Source organism: Curcuma longa, chromosome 1 (genome assembly GCF_044706935.1).
Source record: "Curcuma longa cultivar G26 ecotype Majalengka, Jawa Barat chromosome 1, ITB_CL_G26_1.1, whole genome shotgun sequence".
NCBI classification, from domain to species: domain Eukaryota; kingdom Viridiplantae; phylum Streptophyta; class Magnoliopsida; order Zingiberales; family Zingiberaceae; genus Curcuma; species Curcuma longa.
This window is the reverse complement of record NC_133861.1, coordinates 14,238,725-14,265,187: the sequence shown is the minus strand read 5'-3', so window position 1 is coordinate 14,265,187 and position 26,463 is coordinate 14,238,725. Positions and strand designations below refer to the sequence as shown.

Sequence of the window (26,463 nt, the reverse complement as noted above, 5' to 3'; positions counted from 1 at the left end):
TCAAGAAGAGCAAGAGAATTAATTATTTTTCTCTTAATTTATCCCATTTTAATTTTCCTCATACCTCAATTGCAGGAATTATCCTAAAAAAGTTGAAATTGCTTCTTTAAACATGTTTCAGTATATATTATATTTAAAACAATACCAATTTCAAATTAAATAATAAAACATACTTCTTTAGACATGTTTATTATGAGTGGATATACATTATGGGGGCCCAAAAAACAGAATCTGCATAAACGCCCCAGAACACTATTGCATACGCAGTCACAAGCTAAGAAAGTAATGGTAATTATGAGTGGATATACATTATAATTCATGAGTACATAAATCTAACAGCTGCATCACCATTCTAAAATTATCAATTTCTATCCAACGAACAAGATTTTAATAATCTTCCTGAAGCACAAGCTAATGAATAAAGTGGAATCGTGAACGTTCACTGCTTCACTTCAGGCTTTTGTATAAATCATCAATGACACTCTGAAAGGGAAAAGACAAATTTCATTAGCACTGAAAATGAAACATATTTACTCGGTGGCATACTCACTTTTTGTCAGCATGGAGATACAGAATATTAAGGTATAACTTTCAATCATCAAGAGCAATACTTTTGCTCAAGGGCGAAGAATGAGGTTTGTACCTTATAATACTTTTGTAGCTGTGGCCTCTTCTTCTTGTATGTTGGGGTAAGCAGATCACGTTCGATATCAAACAGAACTGGATCGAGGTGAACAGCTTTGATGAACTCAAAGCCTTTCAACTGCCAGAACGTAAGTTGAGTTATCACATCTAGCATTTGACAATTAACAGGCAAATTACCCGAGTTTAAAAAAAAAAATCACCTTCTTTTCTTTTCCAATCTTTGCTAGTTCGCCCAAAATGTACTCTTTTGCCTTTTGATTTTGACAGAGTGAGGCAAAATCCCCACTAATACCATTTGTTTGAGCCCAATGTTCAAGAGCTTGCATATTGGGGTTGACTACAGCAACAAGGGTAGACTCAAAACTATTTCCGTATATCCATATCTGAAAGAATTTATCCAGGTTAGAAATAGCATAATAAATCACCAAACCAAAAATTCAGTGTTAACCATCTTGAAGCTAACTTTCCTATAGTTTTCCCATTTGCTGAATTTGTTCTATAATTCTATGGCGCATTTTACATTGATCCAATCAGCATAGAGAATTATTTGAACGGTATATAATAGACTCTGTAACTAGATTTTTATTTACAAGACGAGAGCCTGACAATATCCAAGGGGGTGAAGCTCTATTATTTTAATTTTCATATGAATCATAAATAGGCACGAAACGTCCTTTTCATGTAGTAGCATAAAATAAAAATCAAATACTAAAAACGTTGATAGGTATAGGACTCAAATATCAAAAGCTTGCTACTGAGTTGCAGTGACATGTAGCAGAAACGTCCATATCATCAACAATAAACCGTATTTGTACACACTACTTGGAGTCAGCTACATGATTGTCATCTCCCCTTTGAGCTTTAATCATATATATGACAGTTTTATGCATTGAAATACAGATATAGCTACTAGTTTTATTCATCAAATTTACAGTATCTATGATCTTTAGTGTGTAGTAATTGGTGGTTTGTCTAGTCCTAACTTCTACACTAACTGAACTGTGAGAATGATAAGAAATCATGGTTAATAAACAAATTTAAATCCCAAAGAATGTAAGCTTCAATCAATGGTACAAGTAGAAGACATACAAAATCAATAGATATAGTTCTTAATCAGTGATTTATGTAGAAGACATACCGAATCAAGAGCATGAACAAGGCCATAAATGTTCTCCAAATTTTCAACTGCAACATATTCTCCCTGTGAAAGTTTAAAAATGTTCTTCTTTCGGTCAATAATTTTCATACTTCCATCTGGCTGCCACTCACCAATGTCACCTGAAAGACAAAAGACATCTCCAAGAATTATACTTAACCAACATTAATGCATCAAACAGGTTAAGTGCTCCTAAGAATGCATTTCCAGAGACTTCAAAATTCACCAACGAAAGCATAATTTCTGTTGGTCTTGTACTAGAAACTCAGGCAGAACAAAATAAATTTTTTGAACTAAAATGTATTCCATGACAAAAAAAAAAACTCTTGTTTAAAGTAAGCTTCTAGATCAATTATAAATTATGAGGCTGAGAATAACCTGTGTGAAACCATCCATCTACCATAACCTCTTCCGTGAGGTCTTCTCTTTTGTGGTAGCCAGCAAATAAGGTATCTCCTCTGATGCATATTTCTCCTTGAGGAACTTTTGAAAGAGCATCATAATTCATCTCAGGAACAGACTCCAAACGCACATCAACATTTGGGACCGGTGGACCTACTGTCCCAAGCATTGAAAAGTCATTAGGCAATGACGCAAATGTCCCAGCGCACGTCTCAGTAAGACCTACAATTAAAAAGAAAATGATTCAGAAACTCAGTGAAAAATAAGTACTGAATATTTTCCCAAGTAATACAAAAAGTGACACAAATGCTCTATAATTGCTCCCTATTTCTAAGAATGGTAAACTTGCACAGTTACAACACTCCTTGCAGCTTCAATTTCAAAATTCATCTAGTATACAATTTCCAGTAAAGAATAGAAAAGTTCAGCAAGGGAGGACCATCTACTGTTATAACAGTAATGGCTTCACTTCAACACTGAACTTAATGATATAAATTTGTGCATCGACCACACATTTGATTTTTATGGAAAAATTTTCAAACTTCAAATGTAACCAGTCTTATACCATATCCTTGTAAAACATGAGCACATGTCACCACTCTTAGAAATTTTTCGACATGGGTGGCTAGAGGAGCTGCTCCAGATAAGATGAGTCGTACCTTTCCACCAAGCCCATCTTTTACCTGAAAAAGTTGTAAAGTCCATAACAGCCATCGAAGTATTAGGAATAGGACTACTCATTATATCCAGAAAAAAAAAATACAATTTGAGCATCAATCCCTATCTTTCAAATTACCTTGTTAAACACCAATCTATCACAAATTTTAGCTGCCTCTTCATGCTTACTTCCTCTTGCCATGTTATGAAGTTTGCTGCAAATTGTTACTCCATGTAAATGTAAAAAAACCAACAGGGCAAAGAGAGTATCATCACAAATTGGATATACAAAATAAGATATTTACGAAAGTAAACCACAAAAACAAACACCTCAATGGGCAATTGTGCTCTCCAACAAGAAAAAGGATGGATAAAATAAAATAACTTCTACCGTTTAAAAGAGAAAAACACCTCAATAGAAAAATGCTTAGTAATGGATGTGAGAAAAACATAACGTACTATTTATAAGAGAGGTTAAATAATGTTTGCTTCAGCATTCCTCCCGTAGAAATCTTGGTCTGCAGCCCTGTTAAGAAGTTAAGGACACATTAGAAACATTTACACTTTTAAGGTTCGGAATATGGTCATTGCTCCAAAAAAAATACTTACAAGATGGTCAAACCACTTAAGTCCTATTGTGCAATTAAAGCATATAAACATTTAAAACAGTAGGCATTGTGTCATCACAAATAGTGTGTAGATTCTAACAAACAAAAATTAATACAATCCCCACCAAGCTCTCAAGTGTGAACCCACATCATCAACTGAAACATACTGAGATTGGTTCAAAATAGTTAAAACTAATCGTTTGAATAGACAAAGTTAAACAAAAACTAAATTCATTTTTAGCAGCTGAAATCAGGAAGAAGTGAGGCAAGACTGGGAAATTGGTTGAAAATCAGTTGGAAACTAGGTGGAAATAAAGCATTACTCAGGAACCATCTGGACAATTAAAAATTAATAATCACTAATTCCACTAAAAGTATATTCTCAAACCAAATCAGACTAATGTCCATTCCACACACCAGGTTACTGCAAGTTGCAGCACTGCATGTGAAACGCACTATCACAGTAAGGCATAAACACTGCCAAGGGCTATAGCTAACATAGACAGAATGCCAATGCTATCAACAAAAATTGTGCATTCCAAGGGTCAAGTGCATGTATTCCAGACCAAATGTTTTAATGTTATAGAATAATTAGAGCGCATGAACAACATCTATAGAAGAGATAAATGGCTAGAAATAAACAACCATTAAGAAAATAATTAAATTTCAAAATATTTTCATAATTCATAGAATACAGTAGATTATTGACACACTCAACAAAAAATACCTGTAAAGATGCGATCAAGCACACGGGGAACAGCGCAAAAGATTGTTGGCTTTAATTCCCCAATGTCTTCGACCAACAATTTGACATCCTAAATATGAAATTTTATTATAATTGAATTCTAATTATCCAAGGGATAGAATCTTGAACTGGAAGACTTACCCCGCGCCAAAATCCTATTGAAGCCCCCCGGTAAATGAACATCTCTTCAATCACCCGATCAAAGATATGTGCAAGCGGAAGATATGATATATAAATATCATCTTCAGTTAACTTAAGGATTGAAAAACAAGAGAGTATTGGATTAATAATAACCATAACAAGTAAGAAAACACAGTCAAAAAAATACTGATTGACACAACCAAGGGAACAACCATAGCTATACATCATAGAGTTCAAGGGAGAAATATAAAGCTCTGCACCTGCTCATTAACACAATGAAGAAATCGATCAACACCAGAGATAAGACTAACGATGCTCTTGTTGGAGATAAGTACACCCTTGGGATCACCAGTGGTACCACTGGTGTACATAATTGTACACACATCATCTTTCTTCTTAGTAGGAAGATCAAATTGTTTATCATGTCCCTATATGTATGACACATAAATAGAAGAAAAGCGAGTTACTACTATGCAGGATGAACATACTAGTAAGAATCATAGAGATTATGGGAATATAACCTACATATATAGACTAGCTTTTCTCAAACAAGTGATTCTGCTTAAACTAAAAGAGACTATGTCACAATCACATAATGTAGAAATAAAGAATATTTTTCAAATTGAATGAAAAAACTAGAAAACATTTACATTAGTGCATAATCTCTTGTTTTATGACTAAGAACAGCCAATAATGTTTCGCTAAATACATTAAATGCTAATAATAAAGAAAATGCAGAAGTGTACGTCTAAGAACAGAATTACATGTCTAGAAGCATGAGATAAAGAATATCTTATTATTCAAATCCCTTTGGATCTTAATAAGATGACTATAACATAGTGATGCCAAACCACAGGAATATTATAATTCAAAGGCAGATAACCAGGCAACATATGTTATATTGTATTGATTATGTAGAATTTATGAGCCAAAGACAGTCAACAGGGTAGTTATGAACAAGATTTAACCACATTATACTTTGATGTGGTGGAAAGAGGGACTCATACGTAGCATAGTTAAAGCAAAAGTCAAGCCTTGATGGAGGTAAAATAGCCTCCACCAACTCAGCCACCCGACTCTACTCCTCCACCAGCTCGGCCACCCTACTCAGAGGACTCAGCCTCCTCAACTCCTCCACCAACTAGGCCACCCGACTCCAGAGGACTCAACTTCCTCGACTCCTCCAGCTCGGCCACCCAACTCCAAAAGACAACCTCCTCCACTCCTCCATTATCTCCGTCTCCCTGTAGGAACCCATTAATGATTACTACGAATATTCCTAAATATAGTTTCACAGGTGAATAGACGAACAATCATATGAATGTCAGACTTGGTCACCTAGATGCTCTCTTACATACACGTGGCATTCAACGAGTGGAAAAACACGAAACGGTTGTCGATCTGATCTCCTATTATTGCTGACGTGGAGATGTTCTTTCTGCAACCATATAAACCTAAAAAGACACACATTAGGGGGGTATGCACAAGAACATTCTCGTCTTCTTCTTTTTCCATTGCTTTCATTCTCCTTGAGCCCCTATGCTAATTTAAGCGTCGGAGTGACCCCATTGAGCCCCTTCAACACTCATTCTAATCTATGTTTGAGTGTTGCAGATTTTCCCATGCCTTCTTCGTTCTCAATCAATCGCTCTCTTCACCATCAAAGTCTACAACACCGCCCCTTCAGCTGTCGTCTCCCGCTGATTTTCCAGACCGCAATCTCAAACGGGAACATACTCCTTTAACAACCGCAGAATGAGATTGTTCTTAGAATTTGCGGATGAAATATGAATGATGCATGACATAAAGAAAATGGATCTTTCACTAAATATAAGGTATAAACCATCACAAAGAAAGAAGATTATTTGGGAATTAAGTAATCATCTGATGATCTGTAATGAACCTGAATAATGAACCAAAATTAACCTACCAAAAGTAAGAATTCATCCCACTCAAATATTGCCAAACCAAACTTTTCAACCACTTCTCTTTGATCAGAGGTGACCTTACCAAAGCTGACAAGTGCTGTAAAAAACAATAACCAATTACCATAACACAAAGCTTGATCATGGAAGTAGTTAAATAAATCAACTTACTCTTCAAAAATTTAGATGAAACATGTAGAGTTTTCAACACCTGCAAAATTGATCACCAGGCTTTTGTTAGAAAGTTCGAGTGCATACCACATATCAGTTTTCATGTTAATATAGCATTCAGTTTTCATGTCCAGGATTTTTGTTAGTAAGTTCAAGTGCACACCACATAGTAGTTTTCATGTTAATACAACATTCAGTTTTCAAGCTGTAGGCCATTGTCCTGGACAAAAAAATAACTACAAATTGTTGAAAAAATTAAATGAGTGACTGAGAATCACATTTCAAGGAGAGGAGTGAAGATAGAAACACAAAGAGTTGCATATGGCAATTCCTTCAAATATTAATCATACAACATTAAGATAGTTTGGCATGAAATGTAAACCAGTTACAATGCAACAATACAGTTTAAATATGATGAAGGATAGTCCTTGGAGAAAGCACAAGCAAGGTATGGTAACGCCAATTTGTACTTGAGATAATGATTCTCAGATTCATAAGTGAGAAAATTCATAAATGCTATCATGTCAAGAAAAAGAACTTCATTAATTATCATGAGAAGAAAAAGGACTTCATATGTTAACATGAAATTAGAATACCTCCGGAATTTTTTTTTCTTCTATGAAAGCAATCTGAACCTCGGCATGGCATAAAATGAACTCTACAGCACCAGCACCTTTGACAAATAAAAGATACAAGCATTATTACACGCACAAATTCTAAAAGCAGCTAATAAAATATGATTTTGTCAACACATCAGATCCAAAACACTGATGGTTTAAGAATCTTTAGCAAGATCTGTTAAGTCATACTTACCAAGTGTATCATACAAAGGAACACAGTAAATCCCATGAGCATTACAAGCCTGCGATGTTAAAAAGAATTTTCAACAAAAAAACAAGCACGGTGGTACTTACAAAATTTTCTTTTACACAAAAAAAAATTGTGATTGATTTTAAATTTTAGATTTTTTCTAGATCAAGATGCAAACAAAAAAAAATGTTTCTGTAACACTCAGATCATATGAAGGCTCATTGAGTTGCATTTTGGAAGATAACTAAACTCATAACAACAGTCTTGCTTAAATTGTGTAGCAAATTTACCTCCATACTAATAATCCACTCAGTGCAGTTAGCACCATAGATACCACAACGACCACCCTGTTAAGAGAACAATGAAAAGCTACAAAGTGAAGGCATCTTCAATGATATATCAATATCATCACACAAAAGATTATAAGCATGAAACAAAATCCATTAATAACTTCTTAAGAGATGCAAATTTGTCTTGTACAAACAAGATGAAATCTAGAACAGCCCATAAACTTTGTACTGTTGTGCAGAAACCATCACACATCATGTGCCCATCATATTAAAAAGCACAAAAACATAATAGAAAGGTTGAAAAAGCACATCTTCTAACAATGTGTTTGATATTCTGTTTAAAGCTTCAATGAAGCTACAAATGAATTAGTCAAAGCCTATGAATTGGTTTGTGGTAATCAAAAAATGTATATGAAAATCTGATAAAGAGGAAGGTTAGTACTTCCATTGTTGGCTCTCATGATCTCTGTTTGAGGGTCTCAAGTGGAATAGAATTGACACAAAATGGGAACATTAGATATACATTCTTCACCTTGAAAATAGTTTAGAAAGGTACTGTTGAAAGTTAAATGAACAGTGTTTTCCATGAGCAGTAAATGATTGGCAGTGTACAAACAAGATCCCAGCTCAGGGTGGTTGGTAATTTTTTTAAGCAGTTTGATTTCCTTCAATTAACATGACTTTCCATCTAAGATAAAATAGACGGGCATATTGCATAGGCAAGGAAAACCGAGAGGAGGTATAAGAAAGAAATTGTTCTGTGTCGTTTGCTTGAATGGATGTATATTGGAGGATGCATAATTTTTTACCCTAAGCAAGTTTCAATTAATTTCCAACCTGAATTTGGTGCAGATGTATTACCGAGAATGGGTGGTTAAATTTATCCTTACACATTAACCTTTCCTCTTTATTTATCCAAGGAAATAATGGAAAACTGATTCCTCTATTGAGTATCTCTAGCCTTTAATTCATCTTTTGAAACCGACCTCAAATGCAGAGGATACTGCTTTCAAATCTACGATGAAATGACATTGAATAGGACACGTTTACAACTACTGTACAATGCCAGAAAAGTAACGGCGACATGAAAGTGTGAGACGGCCATCATCAAGAACCTAAATGGTCTAACAGCGTATCACGGAAACAACAAATGTTTGGAACCCGAGTGTGATTTGAGAGGATATGCAGCAGTTGCCACTAATTCCTACATTTCCCACCACCATTCACTATTCACTCCACGGGAACACAGATTGACAATATTCTCCAAACTCTTACCTGCTCGATCCCGCAATTCCTGATGGAAGCCCCGACTTTAATCACAGTGTCATACACCTCCTTATAAGTCATCCAGACATATTTACCGGCCTGCAAATGAATCAGACGGAAAGTGTCAAAATAGATCAAAAAGGTAAAATACTGGGAAAAAACAAGCATCCAACCTTCCCATCCACGACCGTTCGACGCCCAAGCATGTTCCTCCCGGGAAATTTCTCAGCAGACAAGCTATTTAACGAATGAAAATCCAAAAAAAAAACACTTTATGCGCTAAAAAAATCTTTTTTTATTGCAAATCGAGGTAAAAAAAAAACAAATCCTCTTTGGGAAATAAAACAGTAAAGGGATCTGATATCAAGGGTATCGCACCGGAATATGTCCCAGCAGGAGTCTACGCCAGGGACGGGCGGAGGGAACCCGTCCTTAGCGAAGGCACTGCGGTAAACTGGTCCGACAGAAGGGCGGCCGTCGACGGCCTCTCGCCCTTTCTCCAACTCCACTAGGTGCTTCATCTCGCGGCCGCCGCCCTTGTATCGCCTCACTTTTTCGCCTTTTCCGATCTCTACGCAGATAGATGAGGGAATTTGGAGGCGGAAAGAGTATTTATAGGCGGACCGACCTGGAAGAATGGCGGAGATCGGAGGGGGATTGCGTTTGTAGGCGATTCGAAGAGAGAGAATGGATTCGTCTCTCTAAAATCTTGAAATTTCTTTCCTTTTTTTTTTTTTTGTTCTCCTTTAATGGCGACTGACCAGAGTTGGTCATTCTCATTCTTTGAACCAGTCCAAGCCACGCTTTGCGAAACGGACGAGTCGCAGCAGTGCCCCCACGGAAACGCCAAGCTGTTGATTGATGGAAGATTATCTTCACATTGGACGGCTATAATATGCCCTGACGGAAGATTTGCACATCGGACGGCTGAAAATGACCCCAAAGGCTTGCCGCTGAAACCGTGACCGAGCGAAGATCTATTTATTCATTTATTTAATATATATGGAAAAGAAAATTAATAAAAAGTATTCTGAGACGGGAGATAAGTCATGACACAATCACCAGAAAAAATAATTATACAATAAAAAATATAGACATATGGCGAGTAAATTAAATTCTTCTAGAAGGCGAGTCATTAGATCAGTCCGTATCTAAATTTATTGGATGAGAACCACCATCCATAATGTCCTACTTTGTACTTATCGGATGTGTTTAGTCGTGTTTAAATCAATGATATATACATACCTATATTGATTTTGATTTTGATTTTGATTGTGTTCCAGCAGCATGTGACTAAATAATTTAATCACTAATACAAATAGCAATAATACAAATAGCAATGTTAAATTTATACTTTTCTTAGTACTGAATTATTCACCAACTGGGAAACTTATATCTTAGATAATTTATAAAATTGTCTTCGATCTGTAATGATATATTTTATTTATTGTTCATCTCTGTCATCCAATTAAGAAATGTCATGTCCTTACAATATTTATCATTTATTTTTAGGGAGCATCGTTTATTGTTTGGATAACTTTTCGTATGAATTACTCTGAAATACGATATGTCATCGAACACTGTCTTAGCTGAAAATGTGGGAACCTAGATTTAGCATTTACCATTGAGTTAGTGTGTGATTACGCCTCCAAAGTATGATTGAGTTGATTACAAATTACTGAGGTGAACTTAAATCACAATTTATTATGACCAATTACAATTTTCTGATTTACCTATTTATAGATGGACGTGAAATAGATCATGTGAGACCATTATAATTATGACGAATTTTATTTTTTTAGAAGTTTGTGATTAAACCTAAAAAAATATCCTTTGAAACTCATACAATCCATTGATACTTTAACTATATAGTAAAATTTGGAAATTTTATTATATTTAAAAAAATCCTAGATTTACGACTAGATTGATCGTAAGTATTGGATTTAAAAAATCATTATTTTAAAATTTTAATTTTCAAAAAATCATTTATTTCTTCTATTTCCATTTCAAAATTTGTAATTCAATTAAACTCGTAATTCAAATAAACAAAATAGTACTCATAACTATTAAAGATCAGAGAGAAATATATCATTGTTAAAAAGTTTATTTAATTTAATTTTTAATTAATTTAATTTTTAATTTGATTTATATGTTTTTTAATAAAAAGTTTGATCAGTTCGAAAAATTTTAAATTTATTTGATTTCGATTAAATCATTTTGAATCCATTAATCCGCCCTAACCATAATGATCTAATAACTTTAAAATTTTATAATTTTTAATATGTATTAGTCATTTTAAGAGGTGTTTAGATGATAATCTTCAAGAAATTTTTTGAATAATTAGACAGTGACAGTTGACAATCTCAAGGCGGGGACGGTGACAGTTGACAATCTCAAGGTAGGGACGGTGACAGTCGACAATTTGAAGGCAGGAGCAACTTCTACGAAACACCTTCAAAGTTTTCAAGTCTTTAAACATGGTCAAGTTGAGGAAGTTGGAGGCATAAGTGCTTTCAGCGGTTGGGATAAAAAGGAGGGTTGATTTGACAAGTTTCCTGAACGTTGGGGCATCCTAACATTTTATAAAACTTAAGGGTGTTTTAACAAGATGTAAAAGTTTATAGGTAAGAGATACGATCCTATGTGGGTCCCTGATCCAAATTATTCTCGCAATGAAAGAAATAAAATAATAAATAAAAAATGCGGTACGACACAACTGAAAATTATTTAAATGCCTATTTAAAAAGTCAAATGCGCCCGGTAGCTCAACACCCAAAAAAAAAAGTGAAAAGGACTTTCCACCAGTTAATTTACATCTTCGACCTTAATTTTAATTGGGAAAAAGGATATATAAATCAAATGTTCATTATTTAAAAGTCAAATATTCATTGTTCAATTAAAAAAAATAAACAAAAAAGTAATATTTATCGAGCACTTTCTTTAATTGATGTTTCACATGGCAGATAATTAAGGTCAAGCGGGGATATGGTTTGAGTTGAGCTTGAGTTTGCACATGAAAATTATTCTTTTATTTTCTTTTCTGAAGCACTAGTCGTCTTAGCCTTTAAACGCATACCTGTCTTTAATTTATTTTTATCGACGATCAAGTGGAAGAAGCAATATTAAAAATAATTGAGAAAAGTCACTTTTCTTCAATTTTTTTATTAAAGGAATTAAATAGTGGGACCTTTTTTTTTTTTTTTTGTTTCATTAGTAGTAAATACGAGTTGATGAGTTGGGCTGGATCAAGGCTCTATTTTATTTTATGGTCGAGGGATGATGGGCCTGTTACGGCCTGTGAGTTGGCCCAGCGATGGCAAATTACAAGTGTCGCGACGTCGCGACGTACGCAGTTCTCGCAGAAAATTGAGGGGCTTTCAGTAAATATAAATATAATTAATCCCACCCACCACTATGCCACTCTAGCTAGCTAATTGCTGTGTAAGTTGTTTGTTGTATTGTATACGCTTCACGCTTTCAGTCAGTTTTGTTAATTACTCTTAACAAATTTCAAAGATTGCATACGACACCCTTCAAGATCTGATCTCCACGACGTATACTACGTACGTACATAACGAGCTAGCTAGCTAGCTATTTCCTAAGTCTTTAACCATGCAAATCAGATTCCCAAAGATGGCATGCATGCTCATTCTGCGTATATTGTCGTGGAGATCCAAGATATCATTTGTCTGTGTCAGAAGCCGATCGAAGAAGAGAACTGCTTTCTTAATTAAAAATATATATGATTTATATATCCTTTATTCAGGATAATTAAGCAACTGTTTGATCACTCAGTTGATCATAACTCCATGTCACGAACAGATTTAATTTGAATCTAAATTTTAATTTATAACATAAAATCATCGGCGGAGAAGCCTAATTAATTACGTACGTACGTAATGTATACTTACACATGCCATGCCATGCGTTTTATATATTATTTTTAGTTAAACTTCCGGAATGCTTCCGAGCGCCGGTCTCCAGCAGCTTTCCCGGCCGCCTCTTCCGCGGCGGAGCATGGTCTCCAGCACGCTGATCTCGTCTGCGACACTGGCGTTGGAGATCAACGACAGTAACCGAGCTGCCTCCTCCTTCGTCACCACCAATTTCACTGATCTCACAGCTGCCTCGCTGTCCATCTTCCTCATGTTCTTCTCCTCTTCTCCTTCATGACGACTAGGCTTGGAATACTTGTCCTCCTTGCTCTTGCCCAAGCAGTTCCCCATTCGGATCGGATATATCACACAGAGAGACTAGCTAGTGTTGAATGGAATGGGTTTAAATATACATGAATCTTCGGTGCAGTGGAATTAACAAGGCGATTAATTTATAGGTATACAATTGTATATATATATTCTCTGATTCACATGTAGGCTTTGACCATCGAATAAATTATTATTTAAGAATTAAGATTGAGGCAAATATATATATACAAAACCCACCTGCAAATTATACTTGTCCCTTCCCTTCCGATATATAATCCATTAATAGGTCAGAATCAGATTAAGAAAACTAATTAACTAATCTATGCATATAATGCAAAATACATAATTAGTCAGCGCGGTAGAATATTGAGCGGACCGGATGGTCATATTGCATAACGAAATTTCAAAGTGGCCTACAGATCAATTATATATATATAAATATTCACATTATTAGCTGGCTAGCATAAATATATATATTAATTAAGCTGCTGGAACGCAATTAACTAGAGTTGAAAGGCAAAGCAAATTAATTAATTATATTACGATATATCCTCAGAATTAATTTATTTGGCATGATATATGCGTCATGAGATCAATCAACGAAGAGGAGTTTGAGAGATCAAAACCAAGTCGTCTTCTGGTGCATTAATTAGTTTTGGACCTTTCTAACATGCATATTGTGAACGGGCATGACACGTCGCTGAAATTTGTAGCGTCTGTGGACTATTTAAATTTCCACGGTGATCTAACATGTTACCCACCTGGCATGCTTCAGTTGCTGCTGCAATAAATTCCTGACGTTAATTTTATTTATGCCCACGACAAAAAAATTTATTAAAAAAATGTAAAATTATATATAAGTAAAATGAGCCACACATGATCAGCCATTGCCACGCATGTGGCCCTTATTTAGCCAAATAATTTACAGTAAAAATTGGTCAAATCAATTACAGACCAACTATCTTCAATAAAAAAGGTGGATGGAATCGGTCGTCTCAACCATTCACACAGTCGGTCTCAACCATTCACACAATCGATCCTATAATTATGTGAGGAGGGAAATCAAAAAGTTACAATTAACTATCACAGAAAAGATATTGTCTCAATTTCATCAAAATTCGATCCTTACTCACTTCCACAAGTCTACCCTATATATATATATATATAGCTACAGACCAGACCATGAACCACAAACATATATCTTTTGACCAAAATTTCAATATATGGCTCATCAGATACATGCGACTTTACGTATGATAGCAGACTGGTACAAGTGTTCAAGTGTTTGGCTTTTGTGTATCTGCTAGTTGTTAATGACCATGACTTAGTTAGGTGCCTAATTAATGCATGCCCGAGGAGAATATGCATCCACCTCAACATCCAATATTTGGACCATTTAATATTTGATACTTGCACAGTTCGTTCACCCCTTATTCATATTTCAAAAATACCATAATATTAATTATCATTAATTGAATGATCATTTATTTTCTATTTCTTTTCCCCTCAAAGAAACAATTTATATACAGTTCGTTTTACTGCTTGTTCATGTATGTGGATGTAAGAATGTTAGTAGTCGGAAAAGCCAAACACAATCTTAAAAGGTATCCAATTTGTTTAGAAAAATTTACATCATTTTTGTTTGAGATTAACTAATGGGTCAAAAGGATTAATATATTCTGATCTTGAATATTAATTCGATTCGACCCAATTTTTATTATACAAATATATTATTTACTCAAAATTTAACTAGCTATCATCCATTTGATTTGCTAGCTGAATCAAGATTATTCTAGTAATAAAATGTATTACTAAACAACTTGAATCCCATAATTTTATAGTCCTGGAGACTCTATTGATTTTAGGACTATTATGTCACTTACGTGACACCCTACGATGAGAACTTGCAGGAGAAAAAAAGTGAGAAAAATCTTAGCCAGGAGAAACATAATTCTGAAACATCTTCTAGTAAAGAAAATTATATCAAACATTTCGCATTCCTTTTGCCGCATAACATGAAATTGTCAAGTGATGCACAGATTCAGACAATAATTCAAGACAATCAAAATAAATGGGGAAAACAGGAATAAACAGCAGAAGTTCAATGGTGCTTGCACTACTATTTAAGACATAATAACCTCTAGCAAATGGAGTTTGGGGTTCGTGTATGCAAGCTTCTTAACTGCTGACCAAGCTTGATAAGATTTCAGCTCATACAACTAAACCTTTCGGACCTGGATGTTGTGTGTGGTTTGCGACCTCCAAATGGGTTTCCGGCCGCTCTGAACAAGAGCTACTTGCTCGCCTTCCTTAACCATGCCAAGTTTCTGGATCGTTTTCAAAAAGATAATTTATTGAGACTACTGCACGAGGTCTTTAAGGAGTTGATTTAGCTTAAAGAAGCAAAAGGGGAAAAAAGAATGGGCGTTGTTACCTGCAACGAAGACAAGGCCTCGGCGAATGTCGTGTCAGCATCATCTGAAAATTTCATATGCAGGGGACACACTCCTTGGTACAAAGCCAATCTTTGCCTCACTCGTTCACTGCACATAAACAGCATTATGGATAAAGAACTTTAATACAATGTGAAGTAGTGAGGTATTGTTGGCACAGAACTAAAACTAGAGGAAGAGGAACATACTCATCAGTGAAAGCAAATATAGTGCCAGAGGGCCGATAATGGCTGAGTAGGATTGCCATGAAACCAGATCTGGTGAAGACAACAATTGATGTGCCAAGAGTGTTTGAAATCATCGTTGCATGGAAGGCGAACATTTCACTCATGTGACTCTACAAATTTAATCAGCAAAATATTAAACTTGGTGTTACTCGGACAGAATATAGAAGCAATAGGTATAAGCCATATGATGAGAACATATGATTGTTACCTGGAATGCCTGACCAAGATTAGCTGGTGCTTCTCCACCGTTCAGAGTTGCTTCAGTCCTCAGAGCTACAGTGTGCATGACCTTGACAGCTTTAAGCGGGTATCTGATAAGCAAAAAGGTTATTCTCAATCAAGGAAAAAAAAAGTAATAGAAAAGACAGGCAATATTCTGATTATTATGTATCTAAAACTTTCATAAAATATATGAATTTACACATTGGCAAATGATACACCTAGTCTATTTGAGAGAACAATCTAACTAAGATCTTACTTTTTAAAGAAATTATTTTCACACAGGTGGAACAACATAAAGTTGTAGAAGAACAAAGACAACAGAAAGCTAGAAAGGGCAATCCGATACATGAAGTTCCCACTAATACGGGTCCCAATGAAGAGTCGAATCACATTGGGTTAATTGTACGCAGTCTTACTTTGCATTTTACAAGAGACTGTTTCCGCGACTCAAATCCATGATCTCAATATCACATGGTAGCAACTTTACCGTTGCACCAAGATTCCCCTTCAACAGAAAGCCAATGCATTTAAAAAAGAGGAAAGAACGGCATAAATGTACACATGCAGAAGGAGAATTTCTTACTTCCCGTGAGCAGTTTCTCCGGAAAGCATTATTGCATCAGAACCCTCACGGACTGCAATGGCAATGTCTGAGACCTCAGCACGTGTTGGTGTTGGATGGACAATCATGCTTTCAAGCATGTTTGTTGCTACAATAACAGCTTTTCCCATGCTCCGGCAAATTCTTATAATCTCTTCCTGCACAAATAAGAATTCAACACAAACACATGGATATCTCTTGGATTCAAAAAGAAAAAGAAGATCAACATTTGTCTTCATTCATTCAATAGCATGATCAAATCATATAAAGCACAGTAGGGTGCAAACATATGCAGCAGAGCATTGTAGAATAATAAAAAGTAAACATCAAATGGACATTTTTTGTTATGGATTTTAACCATTAACAGACAACCAGTACCTGCAACAGAGGAACTTCTTCAATAGGGAGTTCAGCTCCAAGGTCTCCCCTAGCAACCATAGCCTACAAAATGTACAATCAAATCAAATTTGCCTACTAAGAAAAATGTCAAATGCTTTGAACAAAAAAAGTAGTAAAGCACCATCTATAATTAGCAGCAATTGGAACAATCCTGACAAAAAAGTGACTTGCCACCAATTAGGTAGTGAAAATAAAAGAAAATTCCAATGCACGCTGCAGAATGATGCACTAACATTCAAGAAATTAGAGAGACATTGTATATGATATCCTTTTGTCCTTGAAACCTTTTAACATTACTAAAATATGCTGAACTCCGTTGATTCTTTAAGCTACTCTATGATTTTTGACATTCTTCAAATGAAAAGCCTTCACTCATAGTGGAAACTAATTGACTAATTCTACTAAAGTGGCACGGTATACCATATATGTATGTGAGTTTCGATCCATGTTAACTGATAAACTCTGTAGAAGCTATACACGACCAGCTCTAATAAAGGAAGACAAACCAGAAAACTTAGTTTCTCATGAAACTTTAGATTAACAGAAAAAGTCAAGTGCTACATGTATCTGTTTTACATTCTAATATGCTCAGAATTGCTTGCGCCAGCTGAAGATGGATATAAAGTTTAGGTTTTAACCATACACGACAACATAAGATTGCTCAGCACAGAATATCACAGCAAAGCATGACGAACTTTAAATCACTGAACAAATATCCAATATATAATTCCTTGCCAGCATTAATCATATCTTAATCTCCAGGAATATAGATAAGTATTGAGTTAACAAGCCATCTTTTTTTTTTTATGATATTTCAGGTACTTACCCCATCAGATGCAGAAATTATGGAGTGCAAATTTGGAATTGAATCGGCACTTTCAATTTTGACTGTAACATGTATATCTGCATTACAACCTAACAAAATAAATTGAGGCGTTAGCTTTCAACAGATAAATCAATGCGCCAACTGGGAGTTGCTTTAAGGTAATTTAAAAGATCTCAATAAAATGTAGGTTTTACTCCTGAACACCTACTTTTCAGGTAATCCTTCAGTTCGTGGACAACTTTGGCATCTTTAACAAAAGAAACTGCATAGAAATCCACTTTGTTCTCGACTCCAAATTTGATATCATCCCAATCCTTTTCTATAAGAGGTGAAGAGAAAGTTATTATTCCGAACACAATGTTAATGTGCCTAGACAACGATCTCTTGCTTAATCTGAATAGAAAACAAGCATAACTGCACTAACTTACCTGTGATGGATGGCAAGGTTGCACTCTTTCCTCTAACATTTAGATGCCTCCTGGACTTGAGTTCACCTCCATCAACTACTTCACACTTGACAGAATCCTCAGTTTTTGACTTCACCGTTAGGGACATCATTCCACCTGAATAAACCCGGGTTGTCTAAGTGATTACCCAATGACAGGCATACCAAAAACTGAAAGTGAAAATTAATATGCCTGACTTCCAGTTTCATTACGTAATAAATACTGTCTTTTGCTTTAGTTTCTCGTATTTAGCTTAAAATTGTATTATACTGAAGAGTGTGTGTGCTATTGATTATGGCAGACTCAGTGGCAGTATCCTATGCTCAAACTCATGCATTGTATTTGTATCTCAAAATAGCATCTGACAAAAAAAAACATATTTGATTACCATCTATATCTCAAAAGAGTATTTGACAAAAAAAGGGCATATTTGGTTACCATCTACAAGAAGCATGTCACCAACTTCTACATCATTGACAAAATCATCATAGTTCACACTAACACAGGTCTCTGAGCCAACTCCTCTTTTTATTGTGAAAGTGAATTCTTGTCCAGCAACCAAATCAATTGGCTGAGGTAAGTCACCGCTCCTAACCTCTGGGCCCTGTGAAAGAATATGCATGAAAAAGATACAACATTAGACATTATGATGCCAAAGAGATTTGATAATGAAATAAACATTCCAGTTAAATATCAAGAGCACTCTACCACATCTGTATTCAACTATCAAATAGCAAATCCTTCCTAAGATATTCTCGCTTGCCCATAAGAACAGGAAATTGATAAACACAAAATAAAGAAACGCCTCTTTACTTAAGTCTCTAACCAAAGTGTCCTCAACAATACAAACTGATAGATGCAGGTAATAGGTGTAAGAAGATACCCACCTTTGTATCTAGCATAATTGCGATTACATTGTCCTTATTTTGTTCGTTGTACTCTTTCACAAGATCAATGACTTTCTGATGAGACGCATGGTCTCCGTGAGACATGTTCAGCCGTGCAACATTCATGCCGGCCTCAGCCAGCTTCCATATCATCTCCCTTGTGTTGGTCGATGGGCCAATGGTGCAGACTATCTTCGTTTTGCGCATCTTATTCGGTTTAGACAAGAAACCACCTAAAACATCACCTACTTGCTGAATGCTCTTCAGATGCTGATACTGTTCATCTTCCTGAAATCAAAATCTCCAATTTCATTACATTTTTAATAGCAACTCTAAATTCAAATGGTGAAAAAACAATGTTTTAGTGAATCAAACCGTTTCACCAACCTTTCCTCTCTCAAATCTACTCAATTCGAAAACCGAAACTAATATGCAAATTTTTAACATTTCAAAGGTGGATGAAGCACAGAACAAGATAGCAAAATACCTTGTTTATACCACAAGATAAGCAAATAATACACCCATCAAGAAAAATACAGCAATAAATACCCCTCAAAATAAGCACATTCGAACAAACCTACAAGAAAGACGGGGGGAAATTTTGCGCCCGCAATTTAGAATGTAAAAGAAAAAAAAACCTTTGATACGTCATCCGGGGACACAGGAAGGACACTGGAATCAGGACGAGACAGCGGCCTGGCCACGGCAACCACGACCGAGCGGCGACAACCGCTCATCCGCCCACTCTGTTCCTCCTCCTGACGGTAGAACCGAGCGGGGATGCTCGACGGCTTGAGCTCGCGGGCTTGACGAACCCCGGATCTGGCTTCCGGGAGCGAAACGCGCGAGCTCTGGATGGATCTCGTCGCCACCACCTGCGCCATGACTTTTACGTCCAGTATCACTGCAAAAGGAGCTTTCGTGGCACCGGACGGCGAGATTCTCTTCGTTGCTGGGCGTCGCCGCCAAAGGTGAGATGGGATTTAAAAACCAGTATCAAACTTAGGTTGTATCGCAGTGCCAAGCTGCCCCTCTTTTCCCTTGTTCTCGGACTCTTCAAACCCGAGGCGCTCTCTCGTCGCATTCAGTCGCAGGACTACCTGCAACCAATCGAACCATGCCACGTATGACATCAAAAACATCTGCTGTCCATGCGCTCGCAGAAGACTGCGTTAAAAACGCTGCGTCGTTGAGGAAGCAATCGCTCGCGTTGACACGCCATTGCAAAAACGACGCCGCTGGCTGGCGGAGTGTCCGATGGATCGGCGGAGAGACCGAGAAAGGGATTTTACTTGTTAACGTACGAATACAATTTACTTACGGGATGGGATGTTTATCGCCGAGTTTTGTACTTGCCTCGTGATTGGAAGAATGCCATCAGGAAGGTGGGGCCTGCACAGCATTTGCCCAAGTAAATTGTTGTTCCGCGGGATCAGTGGAACGGAGTTAGACAGCGTGTCGCCTACGCCGTTGGCGATCTTCTCAACCGACCATACTTGACCGGCGGGCCAGAACAAGGTGATCCAACCATCGACGTGGCTTCCAGCCTTCCACCTTCTGACGTAGTGGGCTATGGTCACGTGGATCGTGGGCGGCCCCTTTGTTCAAAAGGGCCTTTGCAATAGCCGAAATTGCAGGCTGATCTGGAATTAATTTGATTACGCAAGCAAAGCCCGCTCTCAATTTACAACTTCACTGCTTTAGGATGAGAAAATTTACATATATGAGAAAATTTTAAATAAAGATATTAACTCTATATTTTATGGGAAAATAAATTCACATATAAAATATCAAAAATGCAAAAGTATTTCAAAAAGTTTTTGCCAATCTTCTGAAAACTAACACATGGATGGGCCATCCTCTATTTGCCACGTTATCTGTAATCTGGAACCTTAAAAATATGACCGAGGACGAGCGAACATTAATAGGTGGCTTCAATCCTCTTCTACTCACCCAATTTTCTTGAAATCCCTGTGGAACAAGTTAACAACTCTCTCTCTCATGAGAGGCTAATTTCAGCATGATTCTAGATAAACGACCAGGAGGCCTGGCAAGTTTTTTGTTTCTCATAAATGACTATGAGTGCAAAAGAATTAGCACAAATAAAGGTGAATCGAGACAGCCAACAAAATTTCTCATACCAGACCATTTGTTTTGTTCTCATACAAAGAGGTGAGAATTTTTCTGAACAAACACTGTCGAACAAAACAGACCCTCTCAAACGATGCAGACTTACAAATGAGGAAGCAATCACAGAGATTCCCATTGACAGACAGATACACTCATCAGCAACCCAACAAACTAGATGTTCACTGGCTTTCAGGACACAACTGCGCCAACCATGCACATGGGGCAACTTATTAGTAGACGCCATTAAGAAACTGGAACTCTTTTGGGCTTGACGTTCTTGTTTCTAGGAAAGAATGCTGAAAATATGCTCCTGCTACGAGGTGCATGGCTGATATCTTGTCGTACAGACTTGTCGAACAACTTGAATCCTGATAAAGTTTTTGTGGACTCCATTTCATCTTGCTTCCACTAAGAACACATTGAATATAAGATTAGATTTAGTTTGCATCAAATGAAAGACAGGTCAGAACAAATGAGAATCAAAGTTGAAAAGCTCTCATTTTCCTTTTTCTTTTCCCTGTTTTTTTTGACAAACCATACTACACAGCTTTGGCTATCATGATCATAGGAATTATATCTTCGTGTATAGCTAGGAAATATTGGGGACTCAGAAATTAAGGATCTCTATCACAAGTAGATCTATCATATTAAGTTCGAATGTAAGCATTAACGCACATGTTAAAACATCACATGCCTATATTTACATTAGCACAGAGATTAGAAGCATCATATTTTTGTGACTTCGGTACATGGATGGTGCAGGTAATCAATCTTCTGAGAGATATGGTAAAGGACAAGAAAAGATGTCAAGAAAAAGCTCTCGAAGAATAAATTTGTCGAGGAGATGAAAATGACTTAGTTGTATATGTTGGGAGTTGGGACAGCCCCAAGGAATCAAAGAGCATTTTGGTAATAACAGATGCTGCCAAGACAGATGATTTTGGTTGCACAATATATATATACACTTACTTTTGGCTACAGCCATAATATTCAAAAAGGTGATACATATTGCAAAAGTTTGCTATTCATATACTCTATGACTAGCTATGTTTTATGGAAGCAATTCAAAAATTAGTAGCAAAAAGCATGACAAATGTTTGCAAATTGAACAAATAATGAAATTAAATGACATTATATAGTTTTTTATTCAGTGAAGTATGAATATTGCCTTAATTTGAATGAATGGAGGATTAATCATTTACTATTATTTACATTTCAAACAGTCAAACTTTTGAGCTAGAATAAAAAATTCAAGTTAAAGAAGTGCAGACTTATGCATCGTCTAGAATCTTTGATTTAATCTGTTAGAACCTAACCTTCACACTAGTTGGGTGAGAAGGAACAGGTACAGTATCGTTTCCCCTGGCTGTCTGAAGATGACTTGATAAGGGCATTGGTGCAGAATGCTCTTCTGAGATTTACATAAACAGATAGTTGAATACACTTAATTAAGTGAAAAAATATCAAAAGAGAGCACATGAATATGAAGACATTGCAATGCAAGATACCTAAAGGACGGAAGGAATTCATGGTCACATTTTGAGCTCTAGAATTGTCAACCCTGTCAGAAGCAAGAGAAAAGGATTTGTTCATAGAATTTGAGCAAGTTAAAATTCTGCAAAGTATAATTTGGAGAAGAGATCGATGGACTACAAAAATGATGTCCGGGACTCTCTGCTTTGTGCGGGGTTGTTATCCGAGTCAAGGTGCCAAGATAAAGTTTTAGGAGTAGGAATTCCTTAATGGCCAACCACGAAAAAAGAAGTTTGAGATCCAGCATCAAGCTGTTATAAGAACAAGACCAACATATGCAAAAACAACATACCAGAAGATTGAGGAAGAGGCATTGATTGATCATGACTGGAACTGTTATCTTTTTGTAAGTTTGGAATGCTCTCCATCCGTTTATGGATGGGACCTAACTTAGCAATTAGTGTGAAAGTATTAACGCATAATTTTTTCACTGCTTCAAAAAAGAACAAAATTTCTTTTTAAATCATACTTGGAAGTATGTAATGTTTTTTATGCCTTCTTGTTGTTGTTGAAGAAAATTGCTGCTGCCTAAATCCTTCTTTATCGGCGAATGTTTGGCAAGTAAGTATTTGCTGAAACTTATTAAAAACGCATTAGTGAATAAAATAAACCAAATGCTGCTCCATTTTGTCAAACATTAACCTGAGATAGGCATGAAATCTTCAGTTCTACAGTTGAGATGTCAGATGATTGTTGCTCAGAAACCTCTGTCAATTTGTAAGCAACAGCACCAAGATGATCAATAGCATTGACAAGGGCTCGGATGGCGTACTCTTTCAGATTATCCAATACCCTGAAAATGTAAAGAACACATACCAAACTAGATAGCTGATAGTGAAAACTAAGTTGGGAATTCTCAAATTTCCTGTAAGACATAACTGGCATGAAGAAATTAGAAACATCCACCATATATTTCATACAAAAAAACTTCAGAATAGCTATATTTTGCCATCTAAAACATTAAATTAGTAAAACCGGACAAGACCGTATGAACTTTCTAGATGTTCAAAAGTGCCAAAGAGAAAAAAGCACATTTCGAGTAAATATATTCAAGGTAATATTTGTAACAAACTGAAAGATAAACTGGCGACGGAGAACAGTTTCATAACATTGCAAGGAGAGAAAATTACATCTGTTTCTGTTCACTGTGAAGGTAGGTTTTTTCGCAGTAGTCTGCAGCAGAATAAAGCTGAGGCCTCAAACTCTTGAGTTCCTAAGCATGATCAGCATCATATCAGAAAAAAAAACACTCCTCGAGAACTGTTTCTGACTACCAAAGAATTATCAACAACGACAACAGCAAAAAATGTTGGTATGACCAAAAAAATGGCTTGCGGTGGTTATTCCCCACTCTATTGTATAGTAAACAAATTATCGTGGAACCAATCGAAATCAAGTAACTCAGAGATTAAAAAGATCTAATGCAATAAAACAGCGAGAACTCGGAATCACCAATAAGCCCGCTTACGGTAAGCAGGAAATAGAAACTGGATAAAAGAAGCAAATAACGAGCAATTAATGCAAGAAAAAAAGAGGGGAATGTATAACTTTTGGTAGACCGTATCGTAAGCCCTAAAAGATATCGAATGAAACAACACGAAGAAGAGAAATCAGAGGCGAAGAAATCATACAGAAAAGCTACATATCAGATCAAGCGTCCCAAAAACAATAGAAGAACACATAGACGGCGGGTATTGATTGGCAGTGCGAGAAGCAGCAGAGTTCACCTGCAACGCCTGGACGAAGCCCTTGCTCCGCTCCAAGGAGACTTCGTCGAAGGTCATGGCCGTGTTCTCTGGCGCAAACTGCTGCATCCTTCCTCCACTCTGTTTACCGCTATCTCCCCCTTTGCCGCTGCGATCCGGCGCCCAAACAGACACAGCAATGGTTTCGTAGCGAAGATGCGATTTTTATTTCCATTTCCCCGCAATAAATCGAGAAGAAAGAGAGAAGTTACGCGGCAGGCGATTCAATCCCGGGAAGCGTAGTTTTTGTTTTGTTTTGTTTTGATTTTATTTTATTTTTTATTTATATTTAATTAATGAGCTGATGGAAATGATGAAGTAGGTGATGAAGGACTCATTTCACTGCGAGTGGACCGGATGCGAATGTGGTCAGGTTTAATCCCATGATTGAGCTCCAAATCGAGCTCGATGAATCCAAATTGGATAGAACTTTAAAATTACTTATTGCAATTAAGAAATTATGTCACATGACGTAACTGGCGTTTGGACCTATACGATTGATTGGATGAATTGGACCAGTACACATCGACGGTGGACCCAAATGCATGTGTTCTGTACGTATTAAAAAAAGTGTTCGCTCGTTAAATAAAATTCTTAATATCGTATAGATCTACAAATAAATATTTTTTTTAAAAAAAATGTTCTATCTATCCAAATGCAAAAATAAATAATAAAGTAAAAGAATTAATAATTGAAGTGGGGATGACTCGATGGTGGTCGTTCCTTTCCCTGTCGGCGTCGCCAGCGAAGATTGATCTCTTTCGTTTGGCTTTGCATGGTCTTGGTCTTAGTCTTACATTTGCTTTCCTTGAAAGAAAATGAAGCTTTTTTTTTGTTTTGCTAATTAATCAAGTTCAAACGGTAGTGTTATCGTATAGTTGAATAACTACAAGTTGACTAAAAGTCTGTCATGAACACCAACCTCAATGAATTAAATATACAGAGAATGAAAAAATTCTAACAGATGAAAAGAAAATGAAAATAATAATAATATACATTATAATTATCTACGCTCAATATTGGCGGTGTCTTCAGTGAGGCAGCAGATTCTGATTTGAAAGACAAATTGCGATATGAATAAGCTAGCAACCGTGAGTCTAACAACCATCGGGCACTCTAAAAGGCGAAATGAGATCCAGTCCTACTGCGTACGTTGAGCCCGGCCCATTAAAGCTCCTTGACGGATGTGCCCAGTTGCCTGTGCCTATCGTTCGCTCCTCTTCCGCCGCCGCCGCCTCCTCAGCGCCTGAGCACCATCGCCTCACGCTTCCGCCACAACTCCTACCTTGGAAGCCTCCTCGCCGATTGCTTCCACTCAGTCGACGCCCCAACTGCCTGACAGGTGTTCGACAATGGCCGACGAGGGCGTCTCCTCCTCATCAAGGTATACCTCAAGCACCGGAGGCCTACGGCGGTCATGGACGTAAACCTACAGACGGTGTCGCTGCCTCTGGTGCAGTACGATCCCGAAGGATTAGCGGTTCACTTTCGTTACTACACAAGGTGTTATGAAGCGGAAACCTCGGTATTGCAGTCAGACACAAGGTGTTCGATGGAATGTTTGTCCTATACGTGTTTGTCTTGAATGCCATGACTTAAATGCTCATGGGATTGTTTGTTCCATGAGGCCGTAAATTGTTGAAATCCATGATTCATAGCGGTGGAATTCGCCCTAATGAAGCTGCCCTGGTTGTTGCTGTTATTCTTCTGCCTTCACGCCCTGGTAATCATGCTTGGTTTTGTGTCAAACTTGCTTGCAGCGGTCGTTCTGATTGCAAGATAGGTGAAACGCAACTGTTTGGCTGTAGCACGTGTATTTTTAACAGGATACAGTTAGAATGCCATCTCGAGTGGTATGAGATTGAAGTGAGAAGGAACATCAGTGATGGATGGTCGTTGACCATTTAGTGCAACTACCCCTCATTTTAGAGGGAGAAGCAGTCTGCATTGGCTTTGACAAATTCAGTTAAATA

General features: G+C 36.8%; 3 protein-coding genes across 3 annotated transcripts; all 3 read right to left on the bottom strand.

Annotated features, from left to right (window-relative positions):
• Positions 1-273: 273 nt before the first annotated feature.
• Positions 274-9,492, bottom strand: LOC141830037 (long chain acyl-CoA synthetase 4-like). The gene is made up of 19 exons (XM_074717522.1): positions 9,195-9,492; positions 8,990-9,053; positions 8,826-8,915; positions 7,551-7,607; positions 7,264-7,312; positions 7,047-7,123; positions 6,451-6,490; positions 6,285-6,379; positions 4,615-4,782; positions 4,355-4,465; positions 4,196-4,283; positions 3,320-3,386; positions 3,000-3,075; positions 2,769-2,886; positions 2,180-2,425; positions 1,784-1,923; positions 846-1,028; positions 644-763; positions 274-483 (listed from the first exon to the last, which is right to left on the bottom strand). Exons 1-19 carry the CDS (start codon positions 9,335-9,337, stop codon positions 448-450), a joined length of 1,968 nt encoding a protein of 655 aa, XP_074573623.1. The 5' UTR covers positions 9,338-9,492; the 3' UTR covers positions 274-447.
• A 5,477-nt stretch (positions 9,493-14,969) lies between these two features.
• LOC141835924 (plastidial pyruvate kinase 2-like) lies at positions 14,970-20,229 on the bottom strand. Its single transcript, XM_074723331.1, has 12 exons — positions 19,721-20,229; positions 19,083-19,370; positions 18,634-18,799; positions 18,178-18,312; positions 17,958-18,068; positions 17,750-17,838; positions 16,903-16,965; positions 16,507-16,682; positions 15,910-16,012; positions 15,663-15,811; positions 15,456-15,564; positions 14,970-15,348 (listed from the first exon to the last, which is right to left on the bottom strand). Exons 1-12 carry the CDS (start codon positions 19,964-19,966, stop codon positions 15,241-15,243), a joined length of 1,743 nt encoding a protein of 580 aa, XP_074579432.1. The 5' UTR covers positions 19,967-20,229; the 3' UTR covers positions 14,970-15,240.
• A 930-nt stretch (positions 20,230-21,159) lies between these two features.
• LOC141844072 (putative protein ABIL1) lies at positions 21,160-24,692 on the bottom strand. Its single transcript, XM_074732068.1, has 9 exons — positions 24,473-24,692; positions 23,876-23,958; positions 23,388-23,538; positions 23,215-23,317; positions 23,038-23,130; positions 22,866-22,950; positions 22,721-22,773; positions 22,529-22,623; positions 21,160-21,620 (listed from the first exon to the last, which is right to left on the bottom strand). The coding sequence occupies exons 1-9, from the start codon at positions 24,557-24,559 to the stop codon at positions 21,456-21,458; spliced, it is 915 nt and encodes a 304-aa protein (XP_074588169.1). The 5' UTR covers positions 24,560-24,692; the 3' UTR covers positions 21,160-21,455.
• Between the last annotated feature and the right edge of the window lie 1,771 nt (positions 24,693-26,463).